At 32.8% G+C, this 18,026-nt stretch overlaps 1 protein-coding gene across 1 annotated transcript; it reads right to left on the bottom strand.

Annotated features, from left to right (window-relative positions):
• Positions 1–5,092: 5,092 nt before the first annotated feature.
• On the bottom strand, positions 5,093–17,206 carry LOC18447855 (monodehydroascorbate reductase). Its single transcript, XM_006857941.4, has 10 exons — positions 17,058–17,206; positions 14,748–14,816; positions 14,513–14,564; positions 14,023–14,103; positions 13,702–13,820; positions 11,027–11,246; positions 9,918–10,036; positions 9,702–9,827; positions 8,682–8,822; positions 5,093–5,661 (listed from the first exon to the last, which is right to left on the bottom strand). The coding sequence occupies exons 1-10, from the start codon at positions 17,106–17,108 to the stop codon at positions 5,338–5,340; spliced, it is 1,302 nt and encodes a 433-aa protein (XP_006858003.1). The 5' UTR covers positions 17,109–17,206; the 3' UTR covers positions 5,093–5,337.
• Positions 17,207–18,026: the final 820 nt, after the last annotated feature.

Here is an 18,026-nt window from a genome sequence, read left to right as displayed (position 1 = left end):
AGATTCAATCTGAGCCATTGAGTTCATATGAACTTATACATTCATATGAGCTAGTGGGTTAATCTCAACATTTTCTTATATATATACAATTATCCATAATAAAAAAAAAATGAATTTCAATTTGAACTTTCGATATGGTCATACTCACTTCATCTCAATAATCTATTAAAAAAAAAAATGAATTTCAATTTGAACTTTAGATATGGTCATACTCTTTTCATGTCAATAATCTATTAAAAAAAAAAAAAAGAATTTTAATTTGAACTCTAGATATGGTCAAAATGAGTCTCTTCCAACAACGAATGTAGACTATTCTTTTGGTGAATTTCAAGATCTTAGCCTTTACAAACTCAAATTTTTTTTGTTATCTTTTTTTTTAACATTGTTCAAAACCATCTAAAAAACTGGGAAAAGAAAAAATCCTTCTAAGGCCTAGATCTAAGCATCTTATCAGAATGGACAGCTTATGTTAATTGAGTTAAAAAAATACTTTCTGGGTTGCATTTTCTAATTTTTTTTTTTTCTGATTGATCCTTAGAATAAAGAGAATGTATATTTTAAAATCTGGATTAAAAAAATGTCTCTAACATAGTTATTGAAGATTGTTGTATTATATAACTATACAACCGTTGCATGAAATCATTGGGCTCTAATTTGAACGTTTAAGGCCTCGGCTCTATACAAACCGCACCAAAAAAAAAGAGTAGAAAATTAAAAATAAATAAATAAATAAATATATATATATATATATATATATATATATATATATATATATATATATATATATATATATATATATATATATATAAGTAATGATCCTATGAGACCTTCCCACACCCATGCGTGTACGACTCCAAAAGATCACCATTAAATTTAGCACAGATCTCGAGAAAAGTCAAGTCCCACACCCATGTGATAACTTTTTTAGATATGCGTGCCAAATTTAATAGTGATCTTTTGGGGTCCTACACATATAAGTGTAGGAGGGTTTCTAGAAAAGTCAAGTCCCACACCCATGTGATAACGTTTTTAGAGATGTACGCCAAATTTAATGGTGATCTTTTGGGGCATTGGAGGGTCTCATAGGATTATGACTATATATATATAAAAGGTTGCAACCTTAAATTGTAGAACTACGGGTGCACCTCAAAAATCCATAGCAAAAGGTTGTTTTAATGTTGAAAACCCCCCTAATTGAGCATCTTGACATTGAGATGTATGATTATGAAAGAAAAAAGGATTTTGGGTCCCAGAGATAGTGCATCTTAAAACACATTATCTAGACCGTTTATTTTTAAAATTTTCATATGTTTATGGATCTACTTGATTTTAACCATTTTTGATGTTTAAAATTTTATAATTAGATATGAAAATAGATTTTGAGATAATCCTAAAAATATTTTACATCAAAATTATATGTTATGATCAAATTTGAAGGGGCACCTTAATTGGATTGTTTAAGGTTGAAACCGCATGGAAACCACATCCATATATATATATATATATATATATATATATATATATATATATATATATGGAAAAGTCTTCCCAACGCCTATAGGCGAAAATGAACACTGATTTCGGCTACCCTCATCACCGTCTAAAATTCATCGTACAGTCACGATTGTCCGGTAGTGTTTCATTTTTTTTCTTCTACTAATCAGAATGATTTGAAATTTGGAGCGTGTGTACATCTTAGTGAGGCGCCCCTAATCAAAATAAAAAAAAAATAATTTCCAAAATACCCCCGAAACTTTTCATGGGTATTTTGGTCAATTTTTTTCATGTAAAACATATTTGATATTTTTTCGTAGAGTCGCCTATTTTTTATGAACACACGCTCCAAATTTTAGGTCATTCTGATTTGTATAAAAAAAAATAAAAAAAAACATTACCAGACAATTGTGACCATGCGATGAACTTTAGATGATGATGAGGGTAGACAAAATCACTGTACATTTTGCCTATAGGCTTTTTGTAGTATCTTTTTATATATATATATATATATATATATATAAATGGCATTTATTTCATTCAACGATTGTATAGTAATATAATGTATCAACATTAAAAAACCATGTTAGGGCCATTTGTTTGATCCAAAATTTGAAATATACCATCTTTTCATTCTAATGAACAATTACAAAAAAGGAAAATTTGAAAACGGAACCTAGAAAGTATTTTTTAGTGCAATTAACATAGACCGTCCATTTTGATATTATACTTAGATCTAGGCTTTAGAAGGATTTTTTTCTCTTCTAATTTTGTTAGATAGCTTTATTATCGTTTGATGAACAATGTTAACACATAAAAAAATGATTTTGAGTTTGCAAAGGCTAACATATTGAAATTCAACAAATGAATGATCTAGATTCATGGTTGGAGGGAACTCATTTTGACCATATTTAGGGTTCAAATTGATTTTTTTTTTTTTTTTATAGATTATTAAAATGAAGAGAGTGTGTCTACAAAATTTTGGGTCATAATAATACCATAAACATGGTTTTGAAAAGTGTGGTTGCATCATACTATGCTACAACCGTTGCATAAAAACATTGCTTATATATATATATATATATAAAAGCTAACAATAGCTAGCCAGCTATAATAAATAGTAATATAGGTAGAATGGGAGCCGTCAGATCTTCATCATGTATTTCATAATGTATATCACTGTTTTAATTTTAATTATTTTTTTATTAATAGGATCATAATCAAATTTTAGAAATATGTACTAAAAATAGGTCGCACAAATAAAAAATATATTCGAAAATATTAAATGATTGAAATACCCCTGAAAAATGATGGGGGTATTTTGGTCATTTTAAATTATTAATTTTTTTTTATATTTTTATATGGTGCGAAATAGTATTAGGTATACACACCCAAAATTTCATATTAATCAGATTTATATAAAATAAATTAAAAATCAAATAGTGATATGCATTCTGAACCTCATGATGAAGATCTAACGGCTCCCGTTCCACCCTATATACTATTCATTATAGCTGGCCAGCTGTTGTAAGATTTATCCATATATATATATATATATATATATATATATATATATATATATATGGGTGTTACTTCTGTAAACCCATATGCCTAGACGCGAATGGTCCCAATTGAATCTGGGTCATTCTATGGTTGATCTGATGCTCACGGATGTCTGATAGTATGTGAATTTTAATTTTGTTTTTACAAATTCAAATTACTTGAAATTTTAAGCATATGTTCTCCTCATAAAAGCACATCTAATAATAATAATAAAAAATTCTCAAAAAACAACTTGACCAAAATACCCCATGAAACTTTCAGGGGTATTTTGGTCAATTTATTTAATATAATTTTTTTTTGATATTTTTTCGTAGATTCGTTTATTTTTGAAGAACACATGATGAAAATTTCAAGTGATTTGAATTTATAGAGAAAAAATTAAACTTCTAACACTATCGGACATCCGTGATCATCAGATCCGCCCATATTCAATTTGGGCCGTGGGCGCTTACTTTAGCAGTACGCATCTGGGCACACAACATATTTTTCATATATATATATGGGAAAATATGGGATTAGCCGACCAGCTCATATGAACATATGAGCCAAATGTCCCAGATTAAATCTAGGCCGATCTGACGTTCATAGATGTCCGGTAGTGCTTGAAAATTTTTTTTCTACTAATCCAAATCACTTGAAATTTTAGTTGTGTGTTCTTCTCATCAAGGCACACTTAATATAAAACAAATTATTCGTGAAAACAAAACGACCAAAATACCCCTCATTACTTTTCGAGGGTATTTTGGTCAATTTATTTCATTTAAAATATTTTTTTGATATTTTTTAAAGATTTACCTATTTTTGATGAACATACGCCTAAAATTTCAAGTGAATTGGATTTGTGAAAAAAAAAACTAAAATTCAAACATTACTGGACATCCATGATGGTCAGATCAGTCTGGAATCAATCTGGAACGTTGGGCTCATATGTTCATATAAACTAGTGGGCTAATTCCATTTTTTTCCTATATATATATATATATTTATCACTTTCCATATAAATATATATAGGGTGCAATTAGCATACAGATGCATCCGTAGTTGTAGAGGTAAGGTGCACCTTCAAATTTTCTCATGATATATAATTTTGATGTAAAATGTTCTTAGGATTATCTCAAAATCAATTTTTATATCTAATTATAAAATTTTAAATTTAAAAAATGGTTAAAATCAAGTAGATTTATATACATATGAAAATCTTGAAAATGGACGGTGTAGATAATATGTTGTAAAGTGCACTGTTTCTGAGACTTAAAATCTTTTTATTTTTCATGGTCATACATCTCGATCTCGAGATGATCAATCAAAGGGTTTTTTAACATTAAAACTACCTTTTCCGAGGGATTTTTGAGGTGCATCCGTAGGTGTACATTATAAGCTTGCATCTTTGTATAAATTGTTTCTATATATATATATATATATATATATATAGAGAGAGAGAGAGAGAGAGAGGGAGAGGGAAAAAGATAGAGCTGGGGGCATATCTAGGGTTTTTGTTTTTTTTCAAAAGTTAAAATTAGGAAAAATATCATTAAAATGAAGAAGTTATCACAAAAAGGTCAAATCAACTAATTTTTTCAATTAAGGGGTTACTGTAGAATGATTATTGCCCACAAGTAACTTCAAAACTATATTGTTAATGTTCATTTAAACTCTCTTTTTTGGGCTTTAGAACTTTCAACAAGCAATGGTGTTTTTGTAATTTAGCCCAAGTAAGGCAAAATTACGCCCCCCCCCCCCGCCCACAACGTTTTCCATATTCAAAACTTGAAATAAATTGTTTTTTGACGAAAAAAGTGAGGGGTAGTGTTGTCATTTGTCTCGTGTCACCGAAGTGAGGCCAAGCTACCAAAATAATTCAACAAGTTCAAACTTACGAACACAGAGAAGGGAAATTTTGTTCATCTGTATTCTGAATTTTTGAGTTGATAGTTTGACCATTTTGATGATATTCTTAGTTAAGTTTAAAACACAAAGGGCATCAGCTACCTAAAAAAAGCAAAAAAGGAAAAACCAAAAATCGAATGTCAGCAAGTTTTCCACCTCAATGCATTTTCCCTGGAATATATGCTCACATAATTGGCACATTACATATTATAAAGCAACATATTGTTATCATGCTGATCCAACCATAGACAAACCAAAAAAGTCAAACAACTTCAGGCAATACATGAACCCTTATTAAGGACAATATCATGCAGATTAAGACAGCACGTAAGAGAGACTAGTGGACTATCAAAATGAAGACTGCCATCTAAATTTGCAACATTCCTCAACATATTACATTTTGCAGGCAAAGTTGAGACCTTCCTTTTGGAGTTCATCCAAGCTATCCACTGGTGGCTGAACTCTGGCCACCGTGGCTATGGCCTTGTTTTCTTCAGGAGTTCCACCCTCTAAGAAAACTCCGATAACCTTGCCATCTTTGATCCAATATGAACCAAATTTGGGTTTGGGCGAGGAAGGATTAGCATCGCCAAACAACACAGTTTCACCGACATTGTCCCCAAAGAATTGCCATGACAAATCAAAGGCGCGAGAGTAGAAGTACGGAAGGTAGTCATATTCTTCAATCGTTTTTCCTTCTTGGCTTGCTTTGATAGCCTGGAAAAAGAAGCTCATGGTTAGAGTTTCAGGCGTAGAAACAAATTACAAAAATAGATGAGAATAAGGAATGCCAGGCACTGACCATGGAAAATGGATATAATGGACCTGAAATGGTCTTTGAAAATGTTAACTATGAAATAAATTACAGAGAAAGAGGCCACCAATTGTTTTCAATTCACTCACTGTGACAAAGAGGAAATGAGAAATAACGGCAGTAAACTGGTAGTTGTAAAGCAAGATTCCCATTTCATGAAAAAGAGAAAAGAATTCCAGCACATTGCACTGATCTCAAAATTTTCCCGCACATATTCAGTTCCTATATGAGAAGTCAAAGAGCAGAATTCCAAATTGTTCAAGCAAATGTGTTTATATTTTATTGGCTGTGAATAAATTGTTAGTTTCCTGATAGAAGAACATTGCATTGAACAAATCTCATCACCATAAAAGGTTCAATGAATAAGTTTATACAAGGTCCGAACCTTACTATAGAACTGTATACTATTGAGACTGAAGGGGAAGTGATACCAGACAACCGTAAAACTAGCCGTGCTTTATGAGACAGAATATTGGGCGGTCAAAAAACAACATATCCATAGGATGATAGTAGCTTAGATGAAGACATTGAAATGGATGGAGCAAGACAAGAAATGATAGAATTCAAAATGAATACATATGAAGGAACTTAGATGTGTCGTCAATTGACGATAAGATGAGGAAAAGTAGACTTAAGCGAGCTGCCAGGTACAGTGTAGACCTAATACAACACTAGTTATGTGGTGCGATTTAGTTCAAGTGAAAGGCTCTAAAAAGACAAAGAAAAAGCCCAAAAGGACATGGATAGAAGTAGTGAGAAAAAATATGGTGACTTTTGGTCTTCCCAAGGTTATGGCCCTTGATAGAGATAAATGGAGGAACACGATTCATGAAGCCGACCCCAAATTAATTCGGATAAGGTTTGGATGATGATGATGATGACGAACCTTCTACTATAGAAGTAAGACACCTCAAAATTCCACTAAAAAATGTTACTTCGACATCAAAAAACCCCGCAATTGATCATCTAGACTTCGAGATAAAAAAAAAATTCAAATCCTAAAAATAGCACATCTTGCAACACATTATCTAGATCGTCATTTTTCAAAAAATTTAAATGTTTATAGATTTGTTCAATTTGCACCAATTTTTGGGAGCTTTAAACTTCATAATTAGGGGTAAAAATAGATATTTAGGCCATCATAAGGATTATTGGCACCGAAACTTCATCTTTTAGCAAGATTTAGAGGCAAGATCTAGAGGTGCGACTTACTTTGATTGTTTAAGAAAGACACCTTATACAAACAACACCAAAAAAAAAAGAAAAAGAAATGAAAGATATTGTTCTCTTGTTCTCTGAATATCAAATAGTAAAAGTAAGTCCTTCTAGAAACAAGTATGTCCATTTGATTTGAAAAAAAAAAGAGTTACATGACAGACTTCAAGGGTTCAAAAATTTCCCTCACCCAAACCGATATGTTTACCACCAAACCGAAGCTGAAGGAACACATGTCTACCACTACAAGGATATGTCAAACATGTGGCACTCATATAGGTTGAATGGATGGTTCAGATTTTGATTGTTTGGCTTTGAAGGAGACCCGGGGAAGTATAAATATAATTGCTAGAAGGAAATTTTTTAAAATCTCTAGGAAAGTTTTTACTTCAAACTTCATAGTTACCCATAAATGGAACCTTAAGCTCTTGGAATTTCAAAGGTCTCAAATCAAAATTGAAGAATAGGTATATCGGGGATCCTTAAATTAGTTTCAGTTTTCTTTGGATTACGTAATTCATATTCAGTTGACCTAACTGCAAACTATGCTTAATGAATTTAAGATTATACAAATGTAAGTGCTAAATCTTGATTTGAACTTGAAAATAAAATTTAATCATGTTTCTAGTTTCCTTTAAGAGCACATATACTATGCTCCCATAAGAGCAAATTTCTTCCCTCAAGTAAATAATGTACTTCGTAAGATTTTTTGGATGTAAAATTTTAGGATCCAGTTAATACTTATTTTCAAAAAAAAAACAGAAAAAAAAGAAATTGGATTTTGAGCTCTTTAACACTTCGATCTTTGCTGTCTGAAAATTGGATGGTGTTCATTCTAATTTGGGAAATTATTTTTTTCAAGTTCATAGAGTGTGTATTTGAATTCTCTATCTTTTTTTTTTCTTTTAGACTCTGGGTAGTAGTCCAACCCGAATATTGGGGTCGCAAAAACAACCTAGCTTGGCTTTTGGCTGAAGAAGCAAATTGACACTTTTCTCCCATAGGAGCACAAAATCTTTCACTTCCTTTAATGTGTCTAGGCATTAAAGAAAATCAAATCATATATATATATATATATATATATATATATATATATATATATATATATATATATATATATATATATAGGGATTGTATACAATAAGACCATTTACCTTAGATACAAGGTAGTCACAATTACTTACAACCATCCGATGTGAAGTTTGATAGCTTGGATGTGTCACAAAGTTAGAGAAAATTTATTTTGAAGTTTGAGCTTGGTCAATGAAATAATTACAGCCATCCAATTTCACATCCAATGGTTAAGATTAATGTCTCACCTTGTACCAAAAGTAAATGATTTCATTCTATACCTTTCCATATATATATATATATATATATATATATATATACGGATTGTATAAAATGAGACTATTTACCTTTGATACAAGGTGATCACAATTACTTACAACCATCTGATGTGAAGTTTGATAGCTTGGATGTGCCACAAAGTTCGAAAAAATTTCTTTTGAAGTTTGAGCTTGGTCAATGAAATAATTACAGCCATTCAATTTCACATCCAATGGTCAAGATTAATGTCTCACCTTACATCAAAAGTAAATGGTCTCATTCTATACTTTTTCATATATATATATATATATATATATATATATATAGCGAGAGAGAGAGAGTCTATGACCAGACAACCAGAGAGAGTAAAAGGTCATACCTTCATGGCCTGTTCAGCTGATTTCCTTGCATGGTCGACATGCTCAACTCTCCTTGTTTCGTTGTATAACTTCATTGGAAAGGTTACCACATCTCCTACAGCGTAGACCCCATCAAAACTGGTTTGAAAGAATCCATTGACCTGAAATTGAAGAGAGCAACTAAGTCACGAAGGTAAAAAGAAGTCCTCCCGACCAAAACTCCAAAATTAAGAACCGCACTATACTGTTCAATATCACATATGAAAATATGGGACTGTTCTTAAATATTCATGAGCCAGAAAACTGGTATTTAGTCTTGAGCCCAGTCACAATAGCTCAAGAAGTAAAGATCAATATACTGTTATGCCTTTATGATTCTAACACCTGTCACTAAAAGATAGATGAAACATGTGAAAATCAGAAGAGTAAGCAATGACCAAAGATATTCAATTTAAAGACGTTAAATAATAAGAAACTGGTGATGCAATAAAAACTGCTTTTGATATAAAATTTAGGTTATGCAATGGAGTTTTTAACATTAGATCTAAATAGGACAAAATTCATTTCAATTAAATCGCTGTGAATTCCATGCTTTATTTCTCATTGATATGGGAGATAAGTATACATCTTATAGTGCACAGGCTATATTCTGATTGAAAAACCATAGACCAAATAAATCTAAAGGAATATATGAGGACTGTACCTGTAACGACCACATTTAATCATGCAGATCGCACAACAATTGGCAATATCAGCGTAGAGTATCTGGACCTCTCAATATTTTTCTAGATGACCGTCTTACCCTAGGTTCGGTGTTTGAAATACCAGAGAGGCAGAGGTAATATCATGACATTTGAAGGAACACTAGTATGATCTATGCAGGTGTCCCAGGTACTATCCTGATATTTTCCCAGATTTTAAGTAGTTAAAGCAGAGATCAACATAAAAATGGATCATCTTTTATGAAGAACTGATATAGAAGACGCTAAACCAATTTCCTCTACGGAGTAAGATATAAGTTAGTAGGAGACTCTTCAAACCTTAATGCCTCCCTTCTCCTCCTCAACCTGACCCTTAAAAAGGTTTGTCAATGGTCTAGCCCCAACACCAACAATAACAATGTCAGCCTCAAGTGCTCTCCCATCCTTCAATTTCACGACCTTTACCTGAACAACATCAACAAAACAACCATAAAAAAGGAACATCACTTGCCATATTTACCTTCTTAAACATTAACTATAATTCGAAAAGCATACATTCCCATTGCTATCGGAATCAAATCCAACAGCCACTGTCCCCTTGATGATCGTGACTCCCTTGTTTTCATAATATCCTTCATAGAAAGCAGCAATGCTCGAAGTAAACAGACGGGGCACTGTATGAAGGAAGCTAGAAATTAGAAATTTAAAATATCAAAAGTACACTGTAGAGCACAAAAAATTTGTTGTTCAAGCATCATCTTTATTTGGGCAGGGGTATCATCTCTCTTATCATCTTTTTTCTAATTTTTTATTTTTTGTTGGTAGGTTCCATGTACATTCATCAGGGTGAAATTAAGGTGATTTGTGAATCAAAGTATCAGTTTGTTAGCTCCCCTCATAAGGAGTTCATTATAATTTTTATGAACTCAAGTAAACTGGGAAAAGGAGTTTTTAACTGGGAAAAGGAGTTTTTACTTTGGTTTTCAGAATTTCACCCACACATTTAATACCACGTTGTATACATAGGAAAATGGAAAATGCTGTAGATAATGCAAATATTGTAAATTCCGAACTATTGATACTATTTTCATCAACTTGTAATAACTGTGACCTCCCATATCTAAACAAGATTTTCAGGAGGAAAAAAAGCAGTCTATTTCTCTCGAGGTAATCCTTTTTTTAAAGGAAAAGGTTTATATAAGGTTGAAACCTTAAAATGTAGAAATATGGATGCACCTCAAAACTCCATCGGAGAAGGTTGTTTTAATGCCGAAAAATTTAGTTGATCATCTCGACATAGACATGTATGAATATGACCAAAAAAAAGATTTTGAGTCCCAGAAATAGTGCATCTTGCAACACATTATCTAGACTGTCCATTTTCAAGATTTTCATATGCTAATAAATCAACTTAATTTTAACCATCTTTGGAGTTTAAAATTTTATAATTAGATATGAAAATAGATTTTCAGATAATCCTAATAATTTCTTACACCAAAATTACATGTTATGATAAAATTTGGAGGTGCACCTTAATTGGATTGTTTAAGGTTGCAACCTTATAGAAACCACACCCTTTTTTAAAACTAATGAAGAAAGATCACATTTAATAATTAATATGATACCACAAGGCCCACAGGGGTGAAAGGCAAATTAAAACTTACTGCACCATGGCTCAGGGTAGACCATTGTCACATCAAATTTGTTCAACTTCATCACTGCCGCCAACTCAAGTCCTATGTATCCTCCCCCAACAACAACACATTTCTTTCCCTCACTCTTTTGTATTGCTTCTACAAGTTTATCAGCATCTTCGATTTCTCTCAAATAAAAGATGCCCTTAGCATCAGCGCCTTGGACACCAAAATCTGATAATTTTATAACCTGGAGAAAGTAATATAAATCAAATTGCAAAATGCATTATACAAGTAAAAAATTGCGATTGTGAAGATGATCTAAAGAACAATAAAAGATTTGCAATCAATATTAGAAGCAAATACAAGATTTGTGTACTATTGCCACCTTTTAAGGAAGGTAAGACTAACATTTGGACAGTAAATTAAATTAAGAACTTGAACATTGTCGGACAGATACTTCTTGGACAATTAGTTCGCTCTATGGATCTAAATAGATCATTTTCTTTCTTTATTTGATAACTAATTAGTTTTAATTTTATTTGATCGGAGATCATAGATACATTTAGTATTTTTGAAGTGAAAGAAGCTTTGTGAAATTTGAAGATAGGAAAGGCTTTAAGACCAGATGGTATCTCAATAGAGGTTGGAAGTGCACAAGAGAGATTGACATTTTCTAGTGTTGAACAACTGTTAAACATAATTTTGTGAACAAAGAAAATGTTACAAGAACAAAGGAGAGATACAAAGTTGTACGAACTATTGAGGGATCAAACTTATGAGCCACACTATAAAGAATGGGAGAGAGCGAATAAGTACGACTACAAAATGAAACGAATGTATGAGAAAGCTAGTTCGGATTTATGCTAGGGAGATCAACCATTGAGGCTATATTCCTAAACCATTGATTGAGAAGGTCAGAGAGAATAGAAAAGACCTCCAACATGGTCATTATTGATTGAGAGAAAGCATATGATAGAGTACATAGAGTTAATTTGGTAGGTGTTGAAAAAGAAAGAAGTCACTAGAGGATATTTTGACATAGTGCAAGATATGTATGAGGGAGCACTAACTAGTATGAGGGCAATTTAGTGGAGAGACAACGGAGTTTCTAGTGACAATAGGCCTACATCATGAGGTAAACATTGAGCCTGTATCTCTTTGCATTGGTTATGGATGAGTTAACTAGGCATCTACAGGATGAGGTACTGTAGTGCATGCTGTTTGTGGATGACATAGCTTTGATTGATGAGACTAGAGATAATGTCAACACAAAGTCAAAACTTTGGAGGGATACTCTATAATCTAAAGGTTTTAAAATTTAGCCAAACTAAGACAAAATATATAAAATGCAAGTTTAATAATAATAGTAGTAGAAATGATGAATTAGTTAAGATTGATGGCCAAGAAGTACCAAAAAGACATTATTCTCGATATCTTGAATTGATAATCTATAAGAATGGAGAGATTGAGGAAGATGTCACACATAAAATTAGAGCTACGTGGACGAAGTGGAGATGTGCTTATGGGGTCTTATGTGATTGTCGCATACCAATGAAGCTCTAAAGCCAACCATGCTTTATGAGACAAATGTTGGTTCGTCAAGAAACAACATATCCATGAGTGTAGCTGAGATAAGTATGTTGAGATGGATGAGTGGCAAGACAAGAAAGAATAGAATTCAGAATGTACATATCGGAGAGAACTTAGAGGTAGCTCTAATAGGCGATAAGATGAGGGAAAGTAGACTTTGTAGTCTAGTCATGTGCAACTTTGACCTAGAACTGCATCGGTTAGGAGGGTGATTTGGTTCAAGTGGAAGGCTCTAAAAGGGCAAGGGGAAGGTCCATAAGGACATGGATAGTAGTAGTGAAAAGAGATATGGTGACTTATACATTGCTTGAGGGTATATTAATGAATAGAGCGCGATAGCGGAACACGATTCCTGTAGCTGATCCCAAATAATTGGGATAAGGTTCGCATAATGATGATGATGATTTGATCTGCAGGTGTATGACTTTCTCAGAAGATAATATCTTCTGTAATTCCAATTATAGGCAGTAATACAAATTGAAATTATGTTTCAGTCAAGGAAGCAGCTAGTTGTTGGTAGTTCATATTGCATTCATCCCAACATTGACATTGAGCCAATATACAGCTTCAAACAATATCGGTAGATTGACGAACCAGAAATGCCTGAGGGCGGGGGAGAGAACATGTCAGCAACTTGTGAATAACTTCCATTTAGGAGAAAGGTCACAAGTATTTGCCAATTTTCTGAAGCATTATATGTCCAGTGCCCATGATATAACATGAATTGAAACATCACATAAAACACAATTGATCACTGAAGCATTTGAACTCGAACAAAGACCCAAGTCTTGCTCAATTACCGGAATAAAAACTTAGAAAAGGTAAGAACCAGTTCAAACAAAAATCAAAATAAAAAAATAAAATTAAGAATCATCCAGAACATGGTTGATCAAGAATATCCACATCCATATTTTCAACATAAAACACAAGCAGAATTTTATACCAAAAGATGCAAGGTTTTCAGATAACAATGATTATAACAGAAGGACTACATGTATAGAAAAAAAGAAACAGTTAACAATGATTTTAATGGAAGGACTACATGTATAGAAAAAAAAGAAAACAAAAGAAATTTGTTGGAATTCAACAATTTGATGATATCAAGGCATTACCGTAGAGCCTGTTGCAATAATCAAGGTACCATATTTGAAAGTCTTTCCATCTGCACTTCTTAGGGTTTTGGCAGAAAGGTTTGCTCGGACAATTTCAGTTTTCAGAATGAGTTCAATGCCTGCAATCAAAGATTTTCAATGATAAGGACAATAAAAATTAATATTGTACGAGTACATGCTGATAGTGGCCTATATTGGAGGGTAGATACAGAGCGAAACTGTAGCTAAAAAAAATGGAGAGCATGTTTTTCTTAATTATGAGAAATGCCGAAGAAAGAAAATCTATTGAAGAGTAAGCATTAAGATTGAAGAAGTAGTAACCTTTTTCAGCATACCACTCGGGAAGTAACCTTTCACCTCCACTTCCAACACACACATAAAATCCTGGAAGTCTTGCAGCACCTGAAAGCAAGAAGAATGCACGATTTTCTCACACTACAAATAAAACATAAGATATGGAAAAATAAATCTCTAAAGGAAGTACATATATCATATGAAGAAGGCATTAGAAGAATTCCATACGTAAATGACATAATGGCAACTAATTGAGATGATTTATGGTCCTTAGATTTCTGCAAAGATTCATCAATATACTGAATGGAAAGTATACCATCATCCAATGGACCAAGAAAACTCTAATTCATTGAATATAACCAAAGAATTAATTCTGTTTCCATTCTATGATAATTAGCTAATTTCAATTCCACCAGATCTTATATCAGAACCAACAAGAAGTGCCATCAGTTTAATAATATGGAATGGAAAATATCAAGTAACATGCAATGTCATTTAAATTCTGGAAATAACTTGCCTTCAGGGAAGAGATAAGCCTTGCTAAGTGCAGGACGTTCATATGGTGCTACCTGCAAGTATGATCAAGGAAGTAACACTCTAATCAACCAACAAGAACCCTGACTACCCATATCAACTGGCACTTATCTAGAGATGGGTTAAAGCTACAACTTCAATAGTATCACAAACTAGAATTCATAAGAAACATTCTTTAAGGAAAAAAAGAAAAAAAAAGGAAAATAAAAGAAGTGTACCGCTTCTTTAGATATAATTGCTAGCTTCCCTTGAATACCAAGTTTCACAAATTCTCTAGCCGCATACCCCTGGGAACATCACAAAAAGCAATAAATTAGGATTCTTAGATTAAATGCTTGCACAATAAGATGTGGGGCTTTGTTATATTCTAGAATAAATTAAATATAGCAAATAAAATTAGAGAATCAAATCATTAGATACTACAGTGATCACCAAGCAAAAAAGAAAGACAAGACACTCAAGTCCTGGCTTCATCCACTTACAATAGACTTTTATCTAGAAACTGAACAAATTTAGTTATAATGGCCAAGGAATAGAGGATGGCTAGGCAAAAGCAAACATGCATCATCTCCATACTTCATTTAAAACCATTTTTTCTTCAATAATTGTCATTTAGAAGCTTATTTCTTTCAGTTACTACTCAAAAAGTTAGAAATTTGAATTTAATATTCGGAGGATTTTTTTTTATGCATCTTAGCAAATTGTAAAAGCAAGGTGACCTAGTGAGGCCCAATACAACAAATGAATTATATTACTGAGTGGAAATCAGTTACTCAATTTGATAATAAATGATGAGCCAGAGAGTGAGCAGAAGCACACGAACCATAGCAACATTGAAGAGTTGCATTTTGGGCATCAAATATCAATTCGTTAAGCACTAAACAAATGCAGAAAGAAGAAAAGGATCCATATAATATTGTAGTGCAAAACGTTGCTACATATAAAGTGATGATGAAGATCACTGTTACAAGACTTAGCCGAGTTTCTCGGCCTTACCCTATGAGTGAGGCCGAGGTGCCCCGACTTGTATGTACATCTTGGGTTATATATAAAAAGAAAAGTTCCCAAAAAATCGTGAAAAATATGGCAATGTTGTATAATTATTTTGTATATCATTTACATGTTTGTGACAAAGATTGGTGGTAGTTTTTTGCCATAATCCATAATTTTATATACTGTTTTTTGGATATACTGTTTTTTGGATTATTTTAGCGTCTCCAACTATAAAACAATTATTTTAAATTCTTTTTTAAGCTTATTTGAACTTTCTACAGTTGGCAACTTATGACCTCATTGAGGTTATGTCCCTTAATAAAGAAGGATGGTGGACTGAGATTTGCATAGCCAACCCCAAATAATTAGAAAAGAGTGCGGTTTGTATAGAGCTGAGGCTCTAAACAATCAAATTAGAGCCCACCTTCAAATAGTGTCGAGAAATATGGTTTCAATACTGGAAAGTTTCGTGATAGCCTTAAATTAAATTTTCATCTTTAGTTATAAAATTAAAGCTTAAAAAAAAAGTGAGATCGAGCAGATCTATGAAAACTTGAAAATCTTGAAAATTGACGGTCCAAAAATGCGTTACAAGATGCACTATTTCCAAAACTTGAAATCCATGTTTTTCTCATGTCCATGCATCTTGATGTCGAGATGATCAATTTGATGATATTTGGGCATCAAAACAACGTCTTCTAGTGAAAGTTTTAAGGTAGGCTTTAATTTGATTGTTTAAAGCCTAGGCTCTGTATAAACTTTTATTATGATTTGGACTTTCTAAAGTTGCTTTTGGTTTTATTTTACTTTTAGTACTTTTTTTTTTTATATATTTTTCTATCTTTTTTAAAAAATTTCTAGGGTTTGTGGCCAGCATAGGACTTTGAGTAACTTTCCTCCGAACCCTGATGAAGATGATATTGAAGAGCAAAGACTACATAAAATCAAACTAAAAATAAATGAAACGGTGAGGTAGAGGAAACTAAGAGATGTCAGATCATTAGAACAAAGAAGGATTCAATCCAGACCTGACACAGATTAAAGTCTCAAATAGAGATGGAAATTCACAGATTTGATGACACAATCAGGATCAAATAATAGTTGCCAAATTACATAGCCAAATCATGTTCTTTAAATTCCAGTTGGCGATAAAAAAAGCAATAATAAGGAAATTAGATGAGCATTTCTCTTCACGATCTATGCATAATAAACTTTCACTTGTGTCGATGATTAATATCAAATTCTGCAATTTCTTTCTCTCTCAGAATCTCAACAATAAATTAAACAACAGAACCAAAAATGACCAATCCATGTTAAAAACTTCCCAATTTTCGTCTTCCTCCAAGCTTCCAATGAATAAATCAATTGACCACAGATCATGATAAACGTGAAAGGAGAAATTCAAGTAAAAATACCGGAACTCAATCAAGAGAGAAAGAGAGAGAATCCACAGAGGACATACAACTGCTATGTAGAGAGTGAGGGAAAGATATATAGAGAGAAAGAGAGATTCAGAGAATCGACAGAGGACTTACAGCTGCTACACCTCCGCCAACAATAATGTAATCGAAAGCCGTCTCGGCCATTGCAAAAGCACTGAAAATGATAACAAAAAGCTACGAATGCTTTCTCTCCCTCTCTAACCCCCTTTTATTGTATTTTCTCTCTTTAAAAGGAAAGAGGTAGAGGTGTGGTCTCTCTCTAACGCCTTTTATATACTCTCTCTCCCATAAACTAAACTCGACATAATGGTGTCCAAATATGGTAAGAAATGTAAGATGACAGAGTAATGCGTGCGTGTATTAATAATGTTCAATGAGAGAGTGGACTAATAGCTAATCGGGTTTAGAGAGAGTGGACTAATCACTAATCGGGTTTAGAGAGAGTGAGGTTTGTAGATCTAGAGAGAGACTGTATATTCTAGAGAGAGAAAGAGAGTGTATGTGGTCAAAACCGGCAACGTAAGTCGGTGATCATTTGCATTAATAGGAATTAGATGAATAAACAAGGCAAGATATAGGAATAGTCAGTATGAAAGCAGATATTCCTTTGGTAATTTACATTGCACTTTTCGGTAGATATACCGTAGAATTTCGTCATCTATGACGGCATTTTACTAGGCGTCGGGGGCTGCAATTGCCGTTAAATTGCCGAAATTCAGCGAAAGTTACACATTTGCCGTTAAATTGCCGAAATTCGGCGAAAGTTAGGCATTTGAGGGACCAATTGCTGAATAAGCGAATTAGATGCGCTCTTCGATGGTTCAATTGTAAATGACCCCCCTTCTCTTGCACACTCTCTCTCAAAGTATTTTTGTGGTTTCTATTTTCACAGTTATTATTTCATTAATAAAGTTTGAATTTGGTCAATGGAATAATTGCAGCCGCTAAATTTTATATCTAATGGTCATGATTATTGTGATCATCTTGTATCATATATAAATGGTCTCTATATCTAATGGTCATGATTATTGTGATCATCTTGTATCATATATAAATGGTTTC

Source organism: Amborella trichopoda, chromosome 9, assembly GCF_054954075.1.
Source record: "Amborella trichopoda isolate Santa Cruz 75 chromosome 9, AtrichopodaSantaCruz75HAP2 v2.0, whole genome shotgun sequence".
Taxonomy (NCBI): Eukaryota; Viridiplantae; Streptophyta; class Magnoliopsida; order Amborellales; family Amborellaceae; genus Amborella; species Amborella trichopoda.
Note: the sequence above shows the minus strand (reverse complement) of the source record. Positions and strands in the feature narration are given on the sequence as shown.